Genomic DNA, 25,052 nt, shown 5'->3' with positions numbered 1-25,052 from the left:
TCAAAAGCAATTACTGAAATCCCAGTGTGTGCATCTCTGGAAACTTCTGCAGCTTGAGTTTCTGCATTTGCTCTCACCAAGAAACTCATTAACTCAGAAAGATGGATTGTTAACATATGCTACTGCAAGCAAAGGGAAGATAATTTTCTTTTAACTCTTGTTTTCCAAGTTCCAAGGGAGCTACACACTTTTGTGTTCTTTTCCCTTCAGATGGAGTCGCCAGTACTCAAGGTTTGTAGTGATGTACCAGCTGGAACAAGCACCTGCAGCAGAGTCAGAAAAACTAAGACTAATTCTATAACTGAGCAGCAAGTTTCCTTCTTCTTCAAATCTGATTAAGAGAACATGGAAAGCATCACTGAGAAATTTTACAATTTGGCTTTTTTGAGAGGTTTACCACTCAACTGCCCAAAATGAGACAGAAAAGGACTTACTTGGCCAAAATTGCCTTTATGATCAGCTGTACCCAGGGAGCAGTGGGCTCCAAGCACACCTCTCTGCCGTCCTTCAGAGTCGCTCTGCAAAACAGGGAATAGAGAAAAGTCAGAAAACTATCACATGGATTTGTTTTACTCACATGTAATATTTATTTTTAGATTAGTTAGTATAAATCCCAGCTGCTCCAGGGTAGACCTGGCCAGTTTGTTATATGTATTTCACAACTGAGGATACTGAACCTGTCCAAACATTGTGCAAGCCTGCCTGCCTGCTGTCAGAGCAGCCACACGTTCCCAGAACCACTCTCAATATGTAGAGGGGCTTGGTTTGAATTTATTTATATTTATAAAGCTTTCTTATACAATGCCTGAAAACTGCAGTGGGGAAAAGGTGTTTCAGCAGTATGAGGATTTCAACATTCTAGTTTCTCCTCCATGCTGTTCAAGACCATGTTAGATTTTGTTTCCCTAAATCTGCTTCTGGGGATTTTTTTCTCTGAGATTGACACAGGGTGTTTCAGTGCCTAATATAAACAGGATTTAGACAACATTATAGCCTCTCGTATTAAGAAAGGTCATGAAATTCATATTCTACCACCAGAAATATTTGTTACGTCCCATGCCAGATAAATAGTGATCAGTTGGGGAATACATAAGGTCATAGAGACAGTGGAAAAACCCAAACACCCAAAGCATCTGCCTCAAAAGGGGTCCCACACCTGACATCACGTCAGCCTGCTGGCTGCTGTACTCGGGGTGAAAAGCAAAAGGCCCTTCAGCAGCAGGGTGTAGGTGAAGAAGAGGAAGGCTCCTGCAGAGCTACTTACATGACTTCAACGTTCTTGCAGTGGGGGCCGCTCTGTGTCAGCCTCACATCCTGGATGGCTTTGGGAGGGATGAACTTGGAATGAGTGGCTATGCACTGGCACCGCAGCTCCGTTCCCATCCGCGCCACGGGCCCGCCTGGGAGCACAGCAGTGAGAGAGGGCTGAGAGGTGGGCACACAGCACGGCTGCTAGCTAATTAGCAATTAAAATACTGCATTCCTCCAAGCTGCCTCAAGCCCGATGGTATGGACATCGGTTGCTGAGCTGATTCAGAGGAGCCCAAGTACATTTCAAACTAAATTGATACATCTGTTTGAACTAAAACCACACGTTGTGTGGTTCCTCGTACTGGTACAAGGTACAACTCTGGTAAGCTGCATTATTTTAGCATCTGGATCAACAAACTGGCAACTATTGAGAAGACAGAGCCCTAGATCTTTTCATTAGTTGGAGGCCTGTCCATGCTAATATGATCATATTTTCTGTTCTCCATTCCCAGCTGCATTATGTTCCCTCCATTCCCGAGGCATTATGATCAGCAAGTAACAAACACAAAAACATAAACTGTTCTTCATGTGGAAAGGGAGAGAAACATTCAAGCACTTAGGAAGATCCTTTCTCTAGATGCATGCACTTCAAGTAAAACAAAACAAATTCAAATTACATCCTTAAACTTCTTCCCACCAGATGTCAGTAACTTGTCAGTACGAGGGCTTCGTAGTACATTTCTGACTGAAGAGAAGTTGCTGAAAAATCTCTTGAAGTAAACTAATTTGCTGAGACAAATATCAAGCTACCTCTCTGCAAGGACAAGCATCACACTAGGTGCTGAGGCAGTCTTCCAGCCACGGGAAGCTGGGGAGGGATTTACTTACTTTGAGTCAGTGCCGCTGAAATCAGCAAAAGAGCCAGGACAGCCTGAAGTTTGCCGTTCATGGTGACACAGGAGTGTTTTGGCTGGGTTGGTTCTCTCTGGTTCTGTGGAGCAGTGACCTCTCTTGTCCCAGAGGATTGCTGATGCCTGCTCTGGGCACTGCATCCCCTTATATACACTTTTGTGCCCAGAATGTGTGCTCTGCCAGCACGGGGATTGCGTTAGGGGAACTTCCCAGATGCCGTAAAAATGAGTCACGTGACCCTTGTGTAACTCCTTCCTAGATGACGAGGAATTACTCTGCTAGAGAATAATATCATCTATTAGTTCATTAAAATATGTAACTAATAGCTATGCAAGTTGACTTCTTTTGCAGGCTTTTGTGAATTTTGTGTTTTTCTAGTGCATACTCTTATTTAGTAAAATAACTTTATGAAGGTTTTTGTTACGTTTTTGTTATAAGTTCTGATGGCTTGTCCAGGGTAATAACTCTTCTTCATAGGTATGCCAGATCTAGACTTGAGATATTTAGTTTCTTGTCTCTGCTTATGGTGTTGGCTTACTACTTGTCTACTTACTTGATTTTAAGCCTCAGAAGTGGAAATTGGGTAGCGCTGAGATAACTGAGAAGCTTTTCCACTTAGGTTAGGATTTTACCTATTTTGATATTAATGATTTTATTTTTTTGTTCTTTCTGTTCTAACGTCCTCTTACAAAGTAAAATAGTCTCTAATATTGTCTGTTCAGTAAAGGAACTGAGACTGCAATGTTTGAAGCTTCCTGTGGGAAGCAAATACTGAATTCTGAACTGCTTTGAAAATCATGCCTGTGTTTTCCTTGTCACACGTGTCAATGAATGCTAGGCAGAAGCAGCTTGTATGCAAACAAAATAGCATGATCTGCTGAACACAACTAATTGTGTTTGCTTTGTTACTCTAGATATTCCTAATAAGTCTTTTCTGTAATCTTTTTCAGTGGCTGTAGCCCTACGTCTTAGCAAAGTGTTATGGCACTGCCATAAACATTTTTGTTGGAGGACCTTGTTGCATGGGTGCTGAGTGTGTATGTGCTGTGTCCAGCAGAGCTATTACCTTGCCACGGAGACATTTTCAGGGCAAGACTTGTGCTCAAATGCTAATCTGTTGCTTAAACAAAGATTTGGTTTTTCACCCATCTGGAGTGCATGTGATTAAGGGAAGCCATTCAGTGGTATTACTGTAAAAATGTGCTTTTGACCACAATTATTTCTGCTGCTTGCAATTCCCAACCTCAAAGTGTCATTTTTCTGTGATCTGTGGATTTATAGAGGTAATTCTCCCCAGTTCTGAGAAGTCTGTAAAAACTTAATTATGTTTAGCATGTCAAGCATCATGATCTTTTGTAGAAATATTGTATTCATTTGACCATAATTTATTATGGTTTACTGTTTACATTTGTCATTAACTTACTTGATTATAGGAACTTTGATGAAAATTCATCTGTTTCCCATCCCTGTGTCAGTTGGCCCAAGAAAAGACAGCACCAAGTTTGTCTCTCCTACATCTTGCTGAGTATTGAGTCAGTAGCAGGTACCAGTCCTGACTCCTGATGGGGCTTCTCCTGAGCTGCATGTCTTAGAGCTTTACTGAAAGAAAAAAACTAGTTCTCAGAAGGTTGTGAAAAAGGAGATGATTTTACCAGGTGCTGAAGGTTATGCTTTATTATTTATGTTGTAGTACATTGTATAAATTATGGTAAATTATCAAGGTTGTGTCACTGGCAGGAGTCTGTAGATGTTGGGGCTTTAACCAGTTTACTTGGAACAAAGTTTTGCAGTTTCTTTTCTTTGGGGCTCTCTCTGTGCCTCCATATGTATGTACACACAGAGGGTGATTAATATTCTGTTAGAGATCCCACTTAGTCACTATTTGCAGCTTTGTATCTAATTTTGGTGTTTGCTGAGCTGTCCATTAGTGTCCGTGGCAAAAAAAGAAAATTCCCCCTCAAATCCCCGAGTAAAAGCAATGAGTGCTGCTCCTCCTCACCACCAGACTCAGCTACTTCCTGAGTGTGGCAGTAAGAGAGCTGCAGAAATCCCCAGGCCAAAAGTGAAGCCAAGAGCTTTCTCCACCTAAATGATTAACCCTGCCCCCGAGCCAAGGGTAGCTACCTGTCTGAAAGAGCAGGATGTTTGTAACAAAACAAAAATCCACTCTGATTTCTGAGCGCTACAGCATCTCTACCTCCCCTTTCACTGATGTGACACATTTCCATCAGGACTACGTAAGGGGGGTGTAGTGGAGATGACAGTGGCTGGGAAAGGTTGAGACATGAGCCCAAACCCAAAGGCCAGGCACTCCTAACCTGTGTTCCTGGGAGTGTCCTGCTTCTCCCATGTTCTCCCCTCATCCCTTCAATTCTTTGCCCAGATCCCAGCCCTCGCTCATGGGAACTCCAAATCCACTGACTGATTTTGGCAGGGTGAGCTGTGCCTCCAGCCATCAGGTATGACTTGTGCTGATGGAATTGCTGCTCCTTTTGCAGGATAAGATCACTGAGCAAGCTGATACCACCCCAAGCAGAGACTTTCCATGCTTCTCCCCGTTCAAAGCTTGCTTGCAGCTAACAAAACTGTGATGCAACAGTCTGATTGCTGAAAGGCTGCTAAAAAGGGAAGGAAATGGCTCCTGTGCTTTCAGGCAGGGGATAGGATGTGTTCTCTGTGCTGCAGGGTGGAAACAGTGGTTTGGCTTTTCATGACGCACTGGCTTGTCTGATGAACACAGAAGTCAAAGGGGAATCTTTTGGGATCTGGACTGCAATGACTTAAGAGTCTTGGCATGTACAAAGGACACCCAAACACAAGGCACACGGTGAGGGGGACTCCTGTGGTTTGGTGACCAAGCCCATCATGAGGGATGGGGGAAAGCTGGGTTCAAGTCCCTTAATGTTTTGTGCCACCCCAGTTCCATAGGAATGCCCCAGCCTCTGGGCTGACTAAGTTACTTTCTCTAAAAAATCCATCTTGTTTTAGTCAAATTCAAACCTCTCACTTGAGATGTTGTGCACACAAGCCCACAAACACCCAAGATCCTCTCTACAAGCTACTCCTGTTACTCAGGAAAAGAATCCCACTTTGTCTTGTGAAATCACCTTGTTTTCCAGACAAAGGGTTGGCATTCTCCTGCCATCGCACTCAGCCCACAGAGGACAGGAGGAACAACACAGGGGCTGGGAAATAATTTGCTTCTGCTGCTCAGACCCTGAGCACAACACTGGGGGAAGGTTACAGTGAGACAGTAGGGAGCAGAAGTGTAAGAAGCAGAATGTCTCCTAAACATCTGTTTTTTTACTTCCTACGTGAGGAAGTGATAACAAGGAAAGGAGAAAAGCTTAGGTCAGAGTGATTTTTTTTAATTAGTGTCTAAATACAGGCAGTTATGTACCCTTAGTCAGACAGTGGTCAGTGCTGGACTTTCCTGAATCCTTCTGGAATCACAGATTAACAGTGCAGCTCTTTAGTTGATTTGCCTTTTAATTTATGTATTATAAATATAAATATAATACTATGAGTATGTACTTCTGTGTAATATAAATGTGTACTTGTATTTCATCTCTGCTTGAAAGCAGTCAGTTTCATATTGCAGCTTTCAAAATTGTGGGTTAAATGAAATGTTTCATTTGATCCAATGCAGTATGAAAAGACATTGACTATATTAATAAAAGGGATCCAGTAATACTAGAAAATGATACATTAATGTTCATTATATGAATGAATGGGAGCAGGAGCTGGGGTCGTACCTGCTGTAGGAAGGCTTCATTTGGTGCTTCAGCTGCACCTCCCTCTCACAGGCTTGGCAGGAAGCATTTTCTGGCTGTGGAAATAAGAAGTGGAAGTGGTAGGAGGAAACACATGCTAAGTTTTGAGAAGTTCATGCTGGGAACTTCTGATTAAATTAGAAGTGGTCAGGAGGCACCTCATACGTCAAGTGTTCATCTCTGGCTCTGGCAGTGTCAGGGGCTGTGCTCCTGCTGCCTGCAGCCCCCAGGATGTGCACTGCAGCCCCCAGGATGTGCACTGCAGTCCCCAGGATGTGCACTGCAGTCCCCAGGATGTGCACTGCAGCCCCCAGGCTGTGCACTGCAGTCCCCAGGATGTGCACTGCAGCCCCCAGGATGTGCACTGCAGTCCCCAGGATGTGCACTGCAGTCCCCAGGATGTGCACTGCAGCCCCAGGCTGTGCACTGCAGTCCCCAGGATGTGCACTGCAGTCCCCAGGCTGTGCACTGCAGCCCCAGGATGTGCACTGCAGCCCCAGGATGTGCACTGCAGCCCCAGGATGTGCACTGCAGCCCCAGGCTGTGCACTGCAGTCCCCAGGATGTGCACTGCAGCCCCCAGGATGTGCACTGCAGCCCCAGGATGTGCACTGCAGCCCCCAGACTGTGCACTGCAGCCCCAGGCTGTGCACTGCAGCCCCCAGGATGTGCACTGCAGTCCCCAGACTGTGCACTGCAGCCCTCAGGCAGAGCTCAGCCCCAAGGCTTCCCAGCCCTGCAGGCAGGGCAGGACACACACAGCTAGGGAGGTTCTTGGTAGAGACAAACCCTACATTTCCAGGAAGAAATCCTCCTAGGTTCTCAGGTGAATCTAGAGCTGCCTGCCTGGGGAAGAAGTGCAAGTGCAAACATCTGAAGCTTTAATAAAAACACACCCTTTAGTGTTATAACTGTGATGTGTTTTGCAAAAGGCTGCTATAGATACACTCACTGATCCATTCTTTGGTGAGAAAGGCTTTCAGACAGACAATTTGACTTTACCCAGCACACCTTCCACGTCCATAGGCTTGTTGTCATTTTTGAAGAGCTGTAACAAGTGCATGAAAGACTTCCTTCAAAGCTACACTGACTCTTCCTTAATGTATATTTATTTGTCTGCTTACTTTAATTGCATCATTTCTATTTCTACTTTAAGGCCACTAGAGGGTAAATCATTTCCTCTTGTTTATTCTTGGCCTTACAGCACTAAGATATATGCATTAAGCTTGAAGTCCTTGGTCCATCACAGAGAGAGTTTTACAGACAGCACAGGAAATCAGCAGAATCTGCAACTGTCTCTGGGACAGAAAATAACCAAATGCAGTAATGTAGCAGAAGGGGGGGCTGTTCCTTGGCATTCTCATCTGCAAGTGTTTCCCCTCATTTCATATTCTTGAAAAACTCCAAGGTATATTTTTCCTTGACTTTTCTTTGGTTGGTAACTGCATGTTTTCTCTGGCCCTATAATTAGATGAAGCATTAAGTACAGTCATACTTTATTAATGAAACAATTACCATTAATACAACCTGCAGGCAGGGCAATAGGTGCTCACCAGTTCTTAATGAACTCTTTTTACTCCACCAACCAATTGACACACATGCAAACACAAAGAAATTCTGGATTTACACAAATGCTGCTCCAAGAGAAAGGACTTCCATATGCCTGTGTCCCAGTTGTGCCAGGTCAGGACAGAATTGTCCCCAGTTACAAGAGTGGAAGCTCAAAGCTTGGAAATGCCATCTGTCCACCTGAATTCTACCCAGCAAGAGGCAGCCTCTTTAGCTTGGTTTGGGAAGTGCCAGTCATGCAGCCAGTGCTGTCTCTCAGCTGAAGTTGAGGTGCATCATATCAGAGGCCTTTTGGGTGACTTGACACAGAAGGGAAGGTATCAAAGCTAGGAAAACATTTAAATCCCCAGGCAAGCATAGCTGTAGATTTAGAGGTAAGTGCTGACAAGAATTACTAATGCCTGAAGAAGGTCAACACTTTCACACCAAGAAATGAAAATATGCCTTCTAAAAATAGGTTTCAGCTGAAGCTGTTTGAGTAAGGAAGACACTTACCTGGCCAAAATAGGGAGCTGGGCCCAGGGAGCAGGGGGTTCCAGACACACTTGTCTGTGACTTTCCAGCATAACTCTGCCAAAGAAGACACACGGGGCTGGACAGGTGGATCCCTCCCAATCTTCCAATGTTTTGACATTTCTCTTGGCTATTTGTCAATTCAGTAGCTGGAGGGCATGGTACAAGCTTATATTTATTACATTTTTTAGATATTTTCCAGCTAGCAGTTCTGAATATATGAGGGGAAAACTATTTTCCTAAACCTTCTCTACACTTGGGCATTTAAGTTTGGGGTTTATTTTTTATAAAGGAATGATATTAATATGGGTTCTTGTGATGCAATCTTTTTATTGAGCCTAATGAAGTTTTTATTTGGTTCTATTCTCTGCCTGGTCTTAGTTCAGCCAGTCTTTCATTAATTTGAAAACTACCTGGAATTGATTACCTTGAAAACATTGTTTTTTTTAAATAGATCCTGGCTGAAATTGCCACTTACTCGTGAGGTGAAACTGGATGGCACACAGTGCTGCACAGGGCTACGATGCTACAAGTGTTATTTGCTTATGAAACCAGAGTGAAAGCATAAAAACCTGAAAGCTCCCTTCTGTATACAGGAATGCAATGGTCCAATTAATTAGAATAGCTGCTGATGTGGTTTTAAACGAAGCTTACTTTACCTTTTACTTTGTACCCAAAGGACTTTACAATATAAGCTCCACACTCCTTGCCCAGGGAAAGGCTCTCTCTGCAGTTCTGACCTAGGCAATAGCTCATAGTGTTTCACACTTTGCCACGGGCACACCAAGAGATTGGGAATTGTTTGAATTCGTGTCAGAGGGATCAAGATTGTATCTTGGATTGATTTTTCATTGCCTAAATTATTAATTGTGCCCCAAAAGTGTTCTGGGAATCTAATTCTCTCCTCTGGTGTCAGTCATAATTAAGACATTAGCACAGAGACTTTTAAAATCCTGTCTGGAAATGGATTGTAACATAGGCAGGAAATCAACTCATGCCTTTGAATAGAGGGCTTAACACCTTTTTCTTAGTGTCTGGGAGGCTTTGCAAGGAGTATATAATCCCACCCAAAGTAAATAAGTACCCAAGGTGTGAAATGCCAAGCCACTTCCTCCTACTGAAAGCCAGACTCAACTTTGCACAAGCTCTCACGTGATTTCCACATTTTGGCAGTGAGGTCCTCTTTGGCTTTACCTCACCTCGTGGATGGCTTTGAGAGATGAACACTGAACGGGTCCCTGTGCACAGGCATTGGAAGCCTTTTTCCTCTGTCTGCACCAGGGCTTTACCTCTGGAACACAAACCAGTTATGTCTGGGTAGATGAGCAACCTCACTGTGTGCCCCTGAGGAGCAAGGAGGTTTCTCCTCTGTCACTCAGAGGAGTGTAACTCCTCTTGTAACTCTTGTAACTCAGACACTGATTTGCTGAAGACTTTGAGGTACAATGAACTGCACCACAGCAGCAGTTACCTTTTCAGAGCTCTTACCATGCAGAAGCATTTAAAATTAAACCTCTATCTCTTGGTGGAAATTCTGTGCTTTCATTGTGCACAGGTTCGGCTGAAGGGATTACATATTTAATTAAGTACTGAAAAGTTTCTCTAGCCATTGACTAGGGAATTATGAGCTTAAAATGACTGAGGCATTGTCACCTATGTCACTTAAGCTCTTCAAATTTTGTCATCTGTTCAGAATATGAAAAGAGAAAGTATCTGACAAGAAGAGTTACAGCAACACCGGGTTGAAATAAGCACTTAGGAAGTTCTTTGTTTTTCTTTTTAACCTCATGCATGTAGCATAATCATAGGTATGTAAAGCAGAAGAGAAACACACGTCAGAAGAGAAATCTCTTGAATATTCCTCAGGAGTCCTTTCCTTGAGTGTGTTTGGGTTAGTCATTGGCATATTAGATATTCTTATTTTTGAGGAAGAAAGGTTGCCTAAAGGGAAAAATTGGACCAAAGTATCATATGGTGAAATATGTTGTCCATGTGAATTTCAGTACTATATTAAAATGAAGAAGCAATTGGGTTTTGAAGAGAGGGAGCCTGCCAAATGGGAGCCCTGGTGTTGTGTGTAGGGGAGGGGGCAGTTTGTCCTGGACAGACAGTGTCTGGCTGGTGCTCACTGAGGAGCAGGACAGGACTTCAGAAATGTCCTGAGACTCTTAACCAGTTCACAACTGGTTTAACTGGCAAGTGTCTCAACGTAAAAATGTTTTGGCAGGAGAACCACAATTCCGTGGAGTCCAAGTTGAGTTTTGGATTAGCAAAGTATTAGCAAAGCAGAAACAACATGGAAGACCAGCCCGTGTTTGCCCAAAGTAGTCACCAAGGCAGAAGAGCTGCAGTGCTTCTCTTAGCAGCCTCTGAAAGCACTGAAACACATTTCTGGAAGCCCTGAGGGTGAGTGTCCTGTTCCTAAGAAAGGTATCTCGTGAGTGCACACAGCAGAAATCCAGGATTTGATCATTTCTAGGCAGGCTGTGAATCATGTCTCACTGGTGAGAGAGAACCTATGGGGCAGAAAGGGGCACAGTTCAGATGCCCTGCCTGGGGTCCTGCTTGCAGAGCTCTTGCTGATGGTTTGGATGGAAGAGTTTCAGAGAACAGCCCTTCCCGGGCTATGATTCAGCTCCCAGTCCCTTGGCCTGTGTGTGTCTGTACAGCACTGAAGGGGTGCCAGGCCTTCAGGATGCACACATACTTCTAGGGCTGTGCATACCAAGTGGTTCCTCCTCACCTCTCCCCGTTCTTGGATGGTATTTCTGACATGCTGACCTCCAAACTAGATTTCTGAAAGAAGCCAGCTTGTAAAAACCACTCAGGAAACAGGAAGGCTTAGTGGTGTAAGACAAGCCTGAGCAAAACCTGTCCCCTTGGGAAACTTTGTCTGCTTTACGTTGTGAGGCCGTGTGATGCAGGGCTGTGGGACAGGGGCAGAGATGGGGACAAAGTCTGACTGGAATAACTGTCCTTTTGCACAACAGCTCGCTCACACAGTGTCAGAAATTCCCTTTTCCTCTTGCACCTAATGCAAACATGAGCTATTTGTGCAGAATGTGGAGTTGGCTTCTTATTGAAAAAGACCAAGGAGGAACAAATATCAGAAGATTGGCTCGACATTCCCATTTTCTCAAGGCTCTGTTTCACACCTTCCCTGTAAATCACCATGCCACAGGCAGAGGCATGGCTGTGTCTTAGGATTTCTCCTGCTGATCCTCCTCACTGGAATTAGGGAGGATGCTCAGTGACTTCCTTCATGACTTCCAGGACTCCCTGCCTTTAAGTTATTTGGGTAATTTAGGTTATTGAGAAGCCTTGCTCATTGCCAGATTCTCAGCTGCCATGAGACAGCCACCACTGCATTGGCCTTGAGCCTTCTGTGATTAACCATTATTTCTGCATTATTTTTTATCTCTGAATCTTATCACCCAGACCTCTGAAAACACTGATTCTGGCAAGAACAGAAAAAGAAAGTAGATCATTTTTATAATTCCTCCTATTTCCTATTGGAAATCATATGCACTCAGCATAGGCAAAAATTTGCTGCTGTAATTAGCTGCCCCAGCCATCTCAGACATCCCTTGACCTTTTGGGAACTCATTAAGTGATACCAAGTGAAAGAAAACACATCCTATTTTTTGTTTCTGTATAAGGAAGCTAATAACACAAAATACCGAAGTGAAAATATTTCAACAAGCCATTTATTAGGTACAAAATGATAAATATTTTCCATAAATAAATAAATAAATAAATATTTACTATTGACTACCTTCTTATGCAAACACAAATAAATAAAAATAAATATATAAATTAATAAAGTGTTTTTTTCTAAGCAAAAGATGGCATTAAATGATAGTTTATACCCTCACAACTCTAATTCACAAAAAATAATGTCTTGGAAATGTTGTCACAAAACCTGCTGTCTCAGAACTTTGTCTCTCTAATTTTGCAAGCTCCCTTCTTCCAGTCCAGAGCCCACTAAGAGTGGCAGTGACTGAGGTACAGGTGATGCTCACTGTCTGTGCTTCCCTGGAGAGAAGGAGTCACTGGTCTAAACTGGTCCTAAACTGTTACAAAAAGGGAAGGTGTCATTTAGTGAAATCTCTGCTGAGAGTGCACTGCACACATCCAGCTGTGTCCTGCAAAAAGGACTCCAGAACCATCTCCATCTCCTTTCACAAGCCATTTTTACTGCTAGTTTTTTCCTGCTGTCAGTGGTTTTTCTCCTACATAATGAGACCTCTGTAAAAGATTTAAAGCACTGTTGCCCACTAACTAGAGGCCAGGGAACCCTTGCTCTCTGGAAGCTGTCAGAAATGTGACTGTAGGAAGGAGGAGGTGAGGTGCGCTGAAGCTGGATGAGTGTCTCAGGAGAGTTAGGGCATCTTTAGTCTTCATCTTAGGACACGGTCTCAGGCTTGGCATTTGCCCTAGAAAGAAAGAAAGCAGAAAAGAAGAGGATTACAACTTGTCCATGGAACAGGTATCACTTGCTGGAGTCAGATAAAATCCCCCATGAGGGTTTTTGCTTCTGTGTCTAAATTCTCTAAGAGCCTGAACCTAGGGGACACTGGTACCCTGGGGGACCTTTCCAGAAGCACTCAGTAGCTGTTTGTGCTTCAGCTTCACACCTCCTGGGCCCCATTTTTCTCCCCCTCATCTAGATGCCCTTAGTTTTGAAGAACTGTTTGTTGCTTTCTCCCATTGCAAGCAAGAGCAAACCCTGTGGTTAATGCCTGGGTTCCCTGAGCAGTTTCTCAACGCTCTTGTGCCCCAGGAGAGGTGTAGCTGACACTCACTGGGGCACTGGCACACTTAGGAGCTGAACCTCATGCTGTGCTTCCAGTTGAAAGCAGTCACAGTGCTTGTCCCAGCTAGTGAGCACAAGCAGTAGTAACTGCCTGAGGAGGCAGAATTTGTGAATCCTTCCTGGCTGATTTAAATACAGGTGGTGATAAGCTGTGCTCATGGAGAACAAATGACTCACTTGTCCAGAATTGCCTTGATGATCAGCTTCACCCAGGGAGCAGTTGGGTCCAGGCACACTTCTCTGCCATCTGCCAGGGTAGCTCTGCAACAGAGAGAAAAAGAGGAGAAAAGGTCTACTTAGTGAATTCCAAAGCAATTTCCCCTTTCTCTCAAAGCACCATTCTAGGTGTGCACTTGCACATTCTCTTTTACTCAAGGCTGTAACCTGACATCACGTTGTAGGGTTTTTAAATGGTTTATGTCATCTCAGAGCTATTTGTTTGAATGCATTGAATAATTAAATCATCCCTCACTTTTTTCAAAATGGCTTTTTTTTTTTTTTTTTTTTTTTTTCCCATCTTGCTTTGTATTTGTGACAGTGTTTAGCTGAAGGGCTAAATCTTCCCATCTTGATTCAGAAGTTGTACTGCCTAGTCCACAGGAATTTTGTCACAGGAAGAGTTCTGGAATTGCAGCTGCATTATATAATCTGTATGCTAATGGCAGTCCTTTCGTTGGCTCAGGTGTAAGTGTGATCATATTGTTTACCTAGCCATTAATACTGATCACCTGCTCAGCGTGGCTCTGTGTTCTTTGCACGCACTGGTAGAACTCAGAGTTTCAGAAATCAGTTTTCTGTCTGATGCCTTGGGAAATGGGGTGTTGGAGCACGTTGTTTGTGAGAACCACAGGCATTGCTGTTCTGCACTCTGAGCCTGCTGCTTTGTCACAGCTTTTAGAGAGCACTTTTGTCATCCCTCATGTAAAACCTGTCTCCTTGTTTAGTAAGCAGGAGGTTTAGCAGAAACACTTACATGACTTCGACGTTCTTGCAGTGAGGTCCACTGGGGGTGAGGTTCACGTTCCGAATGAACTTGGGATGGATGAACCTGGAGTGGGTGCTGAGGCACTGGCACCGCAGCTCCAGCGCTGAGCGTGGCTGAGCCTGCCCTGTGCAGCAAGAAGGGAAAACCAAAAAGGTTTCACTGTTCTGCAGGAAGCATGCTTTTCACTTATAGCATTAGTTACTGGCTGCACAGTCAGACGACACAGTGAGCCCCCCAGCAGCATTTTCACTAGCAATTAGTTAAGAGAGCTGTAGGAGGGATTTCTTTACCTTTTGTTGCAACATCTGTGATCAGGAGAAGAGTCAGGAGAGCAGCCCCAGCCTTGCCTATCATGATGAAAGAGGATCTCTTCCTTCTATCTCGTGGCTCTGGTTCTGAGGTGAGGTGCTCCCAGGGGTGGCAGTGCCAGTTCCCTGGGACCTGCCGTGGTTATATACTGACTGGGCCCCCCACGTGCTCTCCAGCACCACGGGTGGGTCACACCATGGCTGGGTCACACCAATGGAAACTCCAGACCTGCAAGATGCTAATGTGCATCAGTGAGTCACAGGTGAGTGGGGAAGCCTCTTTCCCTAGATGACGATGAAACTGCTTTTCATTAACAGAAATCAGGAACTGTACTGAGCTGTGGGGAATCTAGGGAGTTTTGTAACACTCCGTGTCTTGTGACTATTTTCATCTGTACCTTGGTACCTTTGCTGTTACTGCTATCTTACTCTTCACAGATTTCCACTTCTGTAGAAGACGTGATCTGCAGTTTTCCATCTGTGTGTCTTTCACCTATGATTTTTTTCTCATTTGAAGACAAAGATAAAAATAGAAGCTTTTACCTGTAGAAATGACAGGTACTAGAACTGGATTTGGATGAGCTCCCCCTGACTTTATATACAATTGCACTACAAAAAATCTTTCTGTGTTGGGATAACTTCTGCAAAATTACTTACAGTACCTTTTGACACATTAAAATCTAGCATCACCAAAACAACCAACACAAACATAGAATCACAGAACTGCAGAGGCTGGAAAAGACCTTCAAGGTCATTGGGTCCAGCCTTATCCAAACTGGCTTTGTTGTACTACTGGAACATAAGGCACATATTGTTATGATGGAATGACTTGTTTTGCCCGATCAGGTGGAGGGGATTTTTGACAGAAAAGATGTTTGTGGCTTTTGTATGCTACTGGTCAGATAATGAGGAAGGGCTTAGGTGTCTTACACCTATCATATGACATACTGATTACACAATAACAAACCTTGGTGTGGAGCAATGGGAACAACTGGGTAGAGGTCTGGAGCCTGTAGTTTAAACTTGTAGTGTAAGAGGTAGTGACTGGAAGACCTGCAAAAAAACCACAGTCAACAAAGATAAAATTCTTTTTGAGGTTATAAAGAGAAGTCAAAAATGATGAACTGTAAGTAAATAATCACATGTTTTATTGAAAACTGTTGTGAGCTGGGTGAAAGAGAGGAGCTGCTGTTCCCATTTAGTTACAGAGACCGTCTCTGACTGAAGAGGATAATTCCTGAGCCTTAACCAGGAGTGTCAGAAACAGGATCTGGGAGCCTTCAGAAGAATAAGCATTTTCTTTGTCATAAGGGTTGTAAATATAGCTATTGAAAAACTCCAATATTCTTGTTATCAGAGTGCCTTAACACCTACCAAGTGATAACACTTCTGGGAAACAATGGAATTATCAGCAGTATGTGGCACAGGGGAATGCAGACTACCCTGCCTCCAACCTTGATGTCAGGTACAGAAGTCCCTGTCCTAATCACGTGGCAAACTGGTACACGCTGGACCAGTTCAAATCAATCTGGAGGTGCATAAAATTCACTAATTTCACTAACCAAGGCTTCCACATCAGATATGCTGTGGCATAGCAAAGGGCAGGAGAGAGCTTGAGGTACCAAAGCAAAATATATTGGAGTTTCTTAGATCATTTCCTGGGTGCTTTCATCCAACTTTCTCTGCCTTGTGTGTGACCTGGAATTTTACATGTCTGTATGCTCCAGGGAGCAGTGGGGGATTCCTGTCCCCTGAGGAACCCCTTACACTGCTTCATCTTCACCTCCCTCGGTGATTGTGCACCAGTATCTTTAGAAATGCTGCCTCGTGTCTGGATTTTTAGACCCAAACAAGTAAAAGACCATTCAGAAATAGCTGAGCAGCTGAGTCAGTGAATGTGACAACTCCTGCTGTGCTGGGGTTTTTTTGGGTTTTTCTTGAACTCTGTTGGTTTCAGCAGGAAGAGGTAATCCTGCTTGAGCTTTAGACTTCCTTCAGACAAACTCTTCCTCTTATTTTCCTATACTTCTGTGGACCTATATGCAGAATCCCTGCATACTGTAGATCTGCAAAGGAAGAATGTCTCAGTTGCTTGGTGTCTGGCAGTCTGAGTCTTCGGTGTCACCTGTATTTTGGAGGTGAGACAGTCTCTAGTGAGAACTTTACCTGAGGCAACCTGACTGACTTGAGAGGGCCAAACAGAACCTACTTCCAGTTACAAATACCATTGGTATGCATCATTTCCCTCTAACTATTTTTTAATTAGACAGCAACAAAACGCCAACATTTTAAGTCTGCCAGCTACAAAAGTACTTATTCCCTTCTCTTAGTTAGAAGGCATTTCTGAAAGCCTAACTCATTTTGATGACTCCTGGAAATTCCTGTACTTGACTCTGCCTCTCTTCTGGAAGCTGTTTATGCTTTGATTTACCACCACTGACAAGGATGGAAATTGCACTCCATTTCTTTCTAGAAGTGCTGGTTGTGAAGTGTATTTTCTGCACCCATCCTGCACTGGGCAGGTGTGACAAAGGTCAGTGGGCAAGTGCTTTCACAAAGGAGTAGTGTTAGTCAGAACATTGCACAAAGTCTTCCTAGAACAAGGGCTCTGCTGTACACAGTGCTACTTCCTCCCAGCACAGGAGATGATGATCCCTGTTCCTCTCTTTTCCATGCAGCCCATGGTTCTTGCTGCAGAGAAGCACAGTTGCAAGACCTGTGCTGGTGATTCTTTTTTTCCACCTGCACTGCTGATGAAATCTCTGGTTTAGAGGCAGGTGAAGGACCCTCAAGTTCTGTCTCAAGAGGAACTGGCACGTGGATCTCCCTGCAGCACAAGCAAGTGCTTCAGCAATACATTAATTATAAAACATAGCTAAACCTATCACTATCACTTCTTTCTCTCTCTTTGATTTTCCTGTTAGCTGGCTTAATTCCCTTTGCTCATCTTGCTAGCTGGTGTGGGTCCTGGTGCTGTCTCTGCGTGTCACACTTCACCTTTGCAGCTGGACTTCTCAAATTCATTAGTGGCAATGCTGAGCATTGCTTCAGCAAAGCCCCTGAGTCTCAAGCAGAACATTTACAGTTCACTCAGAACTTTATTCACAGTTTTCAGTGGTTTGAAGGGATCCAAAATTGCATCCATTTCTTTCTGTGCCCTTTGACCCATTCACAATACAATCAAAAGCCATTTACTCGTTAGGGTTGATGGAAAATATCTATCTGTTTGAAGTAACCACATAGGAAATGAAATCATCTCCAGAAAGGGAAGCAGTATTGGAGGAAAAAAAAAGAAAGAAAATGAACAGGATGCTGCCTGAAGCAAAATCACGATGCTCATGGTACTACACATACAGCAACTTTTTTTAAAAAGTGACTACTGTGGTTTATTTGTAATAGTTGCATTTTTATTTTTTTTAAATAGTATTAGGATTACTCATGGACTTTCCAGTATTTCAGTTGGTATCACTATATGTTGTCTTTCATATTAGGTAAGTACTTTTTGTCATTAATCATCATAACTGAAAAGCAATTACAATGCATGTAGCAAATGCTCAAACAAATATTTCATTTATTGTGACAAGGCCAAGACTCCCAGGAGTGAGCAGAAACAAAAGCTGAGAATAAAGAAAGAACTGCAGAAGATACTTAGGAGGGGTATTTGCCCACATTCTCCCTTACTCCTTTGTAGGTTTCTATCCTCCCAGCTGTGCCAAAACTCAAAGTTTGTTCCCTAGGTGTCCCTCACCTACTTGAGGGAGGAGGATAACACAATGTCAGATTTTCCAGAGCTGTTGTATTCTCAAGCCAGTTGTGAGGCAAAGCAGAATACTCTGCACCACATGGACACTGCAACCTGCCTACTGGTGTAAATCAGGAATAAATGAAAAGCAGTGGAGTCAGGCTTTGGGATTAGATCTAAACCTGAAGATTCCAGCCTCAGATTCCTGTGTGGAAATTGTCAAGGCATTTTTTATTTTCAACGTTTCAGCTGTATGGAGGAAACAATCAGTCTGGACTGGAGGTAGAGGGCTGAAGTGTAGGCTTTGTGCCTGCACCTGAGGGATCCACGGGAGGAGGCAGAAGAACTTGGAGCAGAAAGGAATTGCAGTCTGCATTTTATCCATGAGGACCCATTCTCCTGTGGGGAGCTGGCTCCTTGTGGCACCGGTTGGCGTTGTGTTGTGTGAGACGAATCTCGCCGTGGGCGCAAGCTTGGTTCGGGTTAGTTTCAGGGAGCCAACTTCGATCCACCCGGCTCTGGAACCTGCACCGGAACCACGCCCTGCCGAAACCGGGCATGCGCACCAGGGCCAGCCCCAACTGCCCTGGCACCTGCTGCCTACATTTCCCCCCCTTTTTTTTTTTTTTTTTTTTTTGATGCCAGACCAGCGCCCTGGGCGACTGGTAGTAGCGCCCCGGGCGTTTTGAAGTTGCCGCGGCGGGGTCGGGACATCATCCTCGTCGCCCGTCAGGGTGGGTGGGTTCCTGTACTGCTGAATTCCAGCAGATTGTACACCTCCCCCCAGAGGTCCCAGGCGGTCTCAGGACCCGGATAGCGGAGGGGTTCCTGCCTTTCCGCCTGGGCTACAATCTGCTCAGCAACGGCAGTGCCGGTAGGTTTGCTTGCATAGGATCCCATCATCGGTTTTACTGATGTCGATGTCGAAGAGAAGAAAAGGTTTCTCTTACCTGAATCTTTCGGGGTATCGAACGGTCTGTGGAGAAGGGTCACTTTCGGACGAAACGCTCGGGGAGACGGTTTAGACCGAAATTGTTGCCCGCATTCTCCACCAGATGTTGCGTGAGAGGAATCTCGCCGTGGGCGCGAGCTCGGTTCGGGTTAGTTTCAGGGAGCCAACTTCGATCCGCCCGGCTCTGGAACCTGCACCGGAACCACGCCCTGCCGAAACCGGGCATGCGCACCAGGGCCAGCCCCAACTGTCCTGGCACCTGCTGCCTACAGCGTTGTGTAGAATTGTGTAGATTAACTACGTAATAAGAATCATGTAAATTACAATTTATACATTGTAAACTGTGTACATTTACATCACACGAAAACAAGACAGAGTTTTTAGCTCCTTGAACATAGACCTCTGACACTGGAGCTGGGGGAAAATGGTCCTGAGTGAATGCCAAACTGGAGACCAAACTGGAACAAACACATCCTGAGGAATCAGCTTCTGGTGGTGGACACTGCAGAATCATTAGCTGACTCTAAGAAGTTAACTCTTACAGGGAATTCCATTTTCTTGGTTTATTTGCCCTGCTGAGTGCATGGCATGGGTTTTTTCAGCTTAACAATTCATGTTTGCTCTGCTCTGCAGTATGCTGATTTGGAATATTCACTGAGGAAGAGATTGCCTTCCCCTGTTTAGAGGTTCTGTCCTGGTTTGGGCTGGGATAGGGTGGTGTTTCTTAGCAGCTAGAATAGCCTTGTGCTTTGGGTTTAGTGTGTGGTTTGGTGTGAGAAGAACGTTGGTAATGGAGTGATTAGATACTGGAGGGAGCATGGCCAGAGCAACAGATCCCAGTTGGCCATTGGGATATTCCACACCACACAAGGTGACACTCAGTGGATAGCTGGGACCTGCCTGGGAAGCCCTCTCACTTTCTTCTGGGACTGCAGTTTTGGGATTTTCTCTCCTTCAGTATCCCTGGCCAGGGACAGGCTGGGCATTCCTCAGCTGGTGATGAGCAGCTGAAGAGTTGTGTTGGCACAGACCATTAGGGGTTGATGCCAAACCCAAATGTCTTTAATATAGATCAAGGACATAAACCTAGAGGAAGGAGTTTGTTTTTCCCAGCACTTCTTTCCTGAAGTTCTGCCAGTACCTGTTTGTTAAATCCAAGCTATTGAGCTATCTAGTCCCAGTAGATAGCAGTAGTAGTAGAGCAGGAGGTATGCACTGAGGCAGTCACTGAGCCAAATGTTTAAACACCCCAAAACCCAGTGTCCCTTCCCCATTCCTCTTAAGTGTAATAACCACTTGGGAACTGGTATGAGTCATTGTTAGCTCTGGTTCCTTCTCTTCCAGGATATCCTTTATCATTTCCATTTCTGAAGTGGCTCACAGTCTTTCATAAGCTTCATCCTCTCAATCACACGTATTCTTCAGAAACTATTTCATTGCTTATGCAAAACCTCCATGATTTCTGTGGTTCTGGAGGACAAAACCTCCTTGTGAAGTAACATGTCCTTCTGAAGAGTTTCTCACAGGCTGTCAGTAAATGAGAAACAGAGGAGAGCTAGGGCTCCCTCTTCCTGGTGAAACTTGATGTTTCCATCTGCTACTTTTTTGGGTTCAGTGAAGTTTACAGGTTCTCTCCTGAAAAGATAGTTCTCATGTATTATGGTTTTACTGTTTTATTTGAGGCTTTTGGCCAGTGTCTGTTCCACCAATCCCAGGAAGGACCGGCCAGTCTTAACTTGAGGTACTTTGAGACAATTTTTTCTCCCTAGGAAGCTTAGGGGTGGTTCACAGAAACACAGGAAGCCTGGCAAGCTGAGGCAGTTGGGACAGGGATGATTTTCAGACAGTAGCACCATAAAGAATAATTACCAAGTGCCATATGCAAAGCATTCAGCTGCCCAGCCTGAGTAAGTCTGTAGTTATCTACAACTGTGTTCACCTGGAGCCATCTTTGGTGACAGCCCTCAGTTCCACAGGTGGAAGAGCAGTGCTCCTGTTACCACACTGCACCTCTCAGCTCTGAATCTGGATTTTTTTACAGGCTTTTCTCTGTGAAGCCAAAGTCACTTTGGAAAGTATTGCAGGTAATAAAACTGTCCCGTTTTGTGTGCCAGCAGCAGTGACAGGGACTCAAGGGTGTCCTCCTGTACAAGTGCTGGTTAGTTGTAAAACACTCTGCAACTTCATAATTCATGAGAATTTGGCTTGTGCATTACCAAGGGAAATCTAATTACTGTTCATAAGGGAATGGTTACTAAACCAGAGCTCAAAACCAATTTCCTTACAGCTAATGTTGCAAAATGAGCAGGATGTGCACTTTTTTTGTCTTGAACGTCACTGTTCACCTTTCACATGGATTTTTGAAGTATGCTATAGAAGTTTGGAAAGGGAAGAGCTACAGAATGCATGTGAACTCATTGGCTTTGTTATTATAATGTTTAGGTAATAAGGCTTGAATTTCAAGGTATAGAATTGGACAGGAAGGGAAAAGAAGAGTACTGGAGTATATTTGTGCAGTCTCACTGAAATTTTTAGGTTTTTATGCCCAGTTTCAAGACAGAGTTCAATCTATCATTGACCTTTGAAGCACTGTCTAACAAAATATACATTCGGAATGAAAAAGCTGATGTGTTCTTTGTTGCTTTGGCAACATCACTCCCACCATGACAAAGGTTTCTATCACAGCAGAACTTCTCATCATGTGCTTTTTTCATTTGAATTTGGAGATAAGTTTTAAAGAAGCTAGTAATTAAAAATTGTGTGTCATGTCTTAAACACCCCATGTTGCATTCTGAAAGGAATGCTTGTAATTCTGTATAAGCCAGTGTATATCCTTCTCTTTTCACAACCCAGTCTGAAAGGAAATGCCAAACACTCTGGTAATCACCAAGATAAACGCCAGATGAAAAGCTTATGTCTGTAGCAGAAGGCAGAAGAACAAAGAAGTCTGGTTGTGGGGGGGGGGTTTAGATTATTTGTGTGACTTATTGACAAGAAGAAGTGTAAAACAAATGGCACACATTGAGACAGTGATTGAACAGCTTCCCTTCTGAAGATACTAAGAATTACATCTTAGTGTTCTGGCAGAACATCAAGGCAAGTTTTGTTGCACCATGTTGAGTTTCTTGGAGTCCTCCTTCATTGGCCTCCCTTTATTTCCTTTCTGAATCAAGGATATTTGTCAATACTCGACAGTTTTTGTGCTGGTTTACTATGTTTTTAATAAATTAATCCAGAAATGAATTGTTTCTCATTACTGTGCAGTGAAATCAGTTTCAGTGGTAAACTTTTGGGACTTATTTTGAGATTTTGGGATAGAAATGGGCTAAGACTGTTATTTCAGGCATGTTTTTCTTTTCACTCCAGTGCTGGTCATTTTAGGGTGAGTCTTTCTTATTTATGTGAGGGGGGGCATCTTATGCCCCTAGTTACTAATCTTATGTCCTTGAGTTACTGTGAATCTTTACTTGAGGTTCAGAAAAAGAAATACTCTAAAGCATACACCATGGAGAAAAAGTAGTTTAAGCACCTTGAGAATTGAGTGATTAGTATTTTTACTTTATTAAGGAATATGTACACTTTAAAAACTGGGATCAGAGGATTGCTATCAGAGGGTTGTATCATTAAACAAACTATTGGCACAGTTCTTTGACAAAACAAGTACAGACCTCTGACAATGTAAGTCAAACAGGGGTTTCTTTTTGCAAAAGTAGGACTTCTGAAGTTACCAAATGTACTTTAGAGTATGCACCTAAAAGACCTTTGAAAGAAACACCTTTATTTGTGTATTTGGTGAGAAGAGATGCAAAGGATACATATGAGGTTTTCTTAAATGCTTCAGGTGTTTAGACCTTTTAAAATGAAAACAGAGTCTGTAATTCAGAACAACAAAGGTTTGCTTTCTTCCTTTCTGAAATAAATCTACATTGAGATCCTCTGTCGAGGATTCAAGCAATGTATTTCAGCCTCATTGCATTTCCTAAGCAAATAAACTAACAGAAAAACATAGTTAAGTTGGATTATGGTTTTCCTCCACACCTTAGAGACTGGAAATTTGACTACAGATGACACACTGATTTTCAGTGCAACCTGACTTGTTTTTGTAGTAATTTCCAGTCACAGTAGCTGAAAGCTGCCCTTCCTGCAGAGGCTGACACAGGTCACTACTGCTCAGGTAGGATCTGCATGAGTTATTTCTCTTCTGTGTCACTTGACCTAATGCATTGCTGGGGATTGCAAGGGTCTTATTCACCCCCTGGAGTCACTGTGGTGGTTTCCCTATCACACTTTTCACTTTTGTAATCTGAGATTTTTTCCCCACACCTCACATGCCTAACAAGATCCCTTAACACTGCCAGCTTTTTCTTCTGCTTTGTGATACAGAAGCTCCAGGCATCTCGGTGCCAAAGACCTAAGTCCCACCACTGCTGCCACATCTGCATCAACTTTGTTTTACATGTGCAGAGTTCACCAGTCTGCTGGAGGATTTAGTCTAAATGTGTTCACATTAGAAGTGAGAGGTGTTACACAGAGGCAGGTTGTTACTATTAACAGCCACTGCACATTTTTTATTCTAGGCAAATTGCTTTTACTCTTTTAGGAAAAAAAAAATCCTCATGCTCAGTGAAATTGTCTTCCCCCACATTTTGTGCTGAGGTTTATTTTTGAACAAGATAGAATAATACACTAGCAGGACACATGGATAGCACCAGAAATGTTGCCAGCATGAGAAATGTGGAGGAAAATAAACCTAAAATAAAGAGCTTGCCTCTCCTGTAGATTTTGAACTGCATGTTTAAAAACTTTCCAGTGTGTTTTGAGGTTCTGCCCTACTACAGTGTCCAGTCATGGACGTGTGTTCTTGAGCATTGCTTTAAACAGGAACAGAATAAACTGATGCCCACATAATTTTTGGCACTGGTGGTGAGTTGGTACTTTTATTTTATAAGAAACAGAGTAATTTATTATCCTACATTGCCAGTAACCTGCAGCAACAAGTTACTGCATGCACACACAAACCACCCAGGAAATAGCAAGCTGTTGACTGGCCAGCTGAACCTTCTCTTTTGTACTCAAGTTCTGCACTGTGGGGTGAAGTCTGCTTTGCAGGTTGTGCTTGGAGGGTTTTGCTGTGTTGCTGTTGGGCACATCAGCCTGGTCCTGGTTATATGTAGGGGTAGTTCCTGGTAAGAAGCTGACACCAGTAGAGACACATGGCAGTCAGCAGCCTGAGTGAAAACAGTCTGGAACAGAGAGTGAGGGTCTCAGCCCAGCAGAAGTCCTCCCAGCAGACTCCTCTGTGTGATTCTAGCCCCAGGATCACTCCATCTTTCACGTGAAGACTTTATTTGCTGTCCATTTAGTGAGAAGAGCAGCCAGGATGCAAAATAACCTCTGTGCCTCCTGCAGGTGCCCGGGGCTGGCCTGTCTGCTGAGACCTGCAGCACAGCTATCTCAGTCCTCTAAGGTGCTGACAGATCCAGCAGATAGGAGCTCAGCCCTAGTTAGGTGATCACAGTGTTTGGTGGGAGGGAATGTTTTTTCTCTTTGCAGTCTAGAAACTCAATGATTTCAAAGCTAAAATAAAGGATTTTTTTCTCTTCACAGCAATAGCAGAAGCAGCTTCTTGCACTTAGGACAGAATGGGCTGGGGTTGCCACATCCATTTGTTGCTTTGTCCGTGACTTGACATTTTGAGTCCAGATTTTTTCGTTTAGTAATAATTGGCTTTGCTAGGAATACTGGGATTTCTCTTTGCAAGGGCTTCACTAACAACTTCAAGCAAGCTGGAGACTGTAGTCTTTCTACTTCTTTGTCCAGGACCAGTTACCTTCTCTGTCACTGAACCCCCATAGAGCTTATAAACAAAACTGGACCTCTCCTGCCCTTTTTCTGCACTTATTCCGGGCAGATCTACAAATATCCCTGAGGTCAGGCAGGTTTTGTTTCCCATCTGCTCCCACAGCCTCAGACCCAGCGTGGGCACCCCTTTAGCAGGGAAATACCAAGTGTGGTTACTGAGGCACAGCCAGCTGGCTACTGGTGTACTGCCGAGTCTCTGAGAGAGGGATGTGGCTTAACCCATCCCTTCCCTTCCTCTTTTCTGCCCCAGGTGACCCCAGGAAAAGGCAGCACGGTCAGATGTCCTTAGGAAGCCGGGGCACCTCTCAGCCAGGATGTATGGAAGGTGAGAAGGCAGCAGTAGCTATGGATGGAACGGGCTGCTCCCAGG

At 43.9% G+C, this 25,052-nt stretch overlaps 1 protein-coding gene across 2 annotated transcripts in view; it reads right to left on the bottom strand.

The window, feature by feature from the left end:
• LOC139796276 (interleukin-8-like) overlaps window positions 1–2,368 on the bottom strand; it is a 3,361-nt gene extending 993 nt beyond the window's left edge. Inside the window, exons 1-3 of one of the 2 annotated variants that reach the window (XM_071744201.1) lie at window positions 2,140–2,368; window positions 1,265–1,400; window positions 435–518 (exon numbers count right to left, since the gene is read on the bottom strand). In XM_071744201.1, coding sequence (XP_071600302.1) covers window positions 435–518; window positions 1,265–1,400; window positions 2,140–2,200 — 281 coding nt within the window. In that variant the 5' untranslated portion in view covers window positions 2,201–2,368. Of the gene's footprint in view, window positions 1–236; window positions 519–1,264; window positions 1,401–2,139 lie in introns of those variants that run through there. The other variant, XM_071744202.1, reaches the window with a different exon arrangement.
• Between the last annotated feature and the right edge of the window lie 22,684 nt (window positions 2,369–25,052).

This window comes from Heliangelus exortis, chromosome 4, assembly GCF_036169615.1.
Source record: "Heliangelus exortis chromosome 4, bHelExo1.hap1, whole genome shotgun sequence".
Taxonomy (NCBI): domain Eukaryota; kingdom Metazoa; phylum Chordata; class Aves; order Apodiformes; family Trochilidae; genus Heliangelus; species Heliangelus exortis.
Note: the sequence above shows the minus strand (reverse complement) of the source record. Positions and strands in the feature narration are given on the sequence as shown.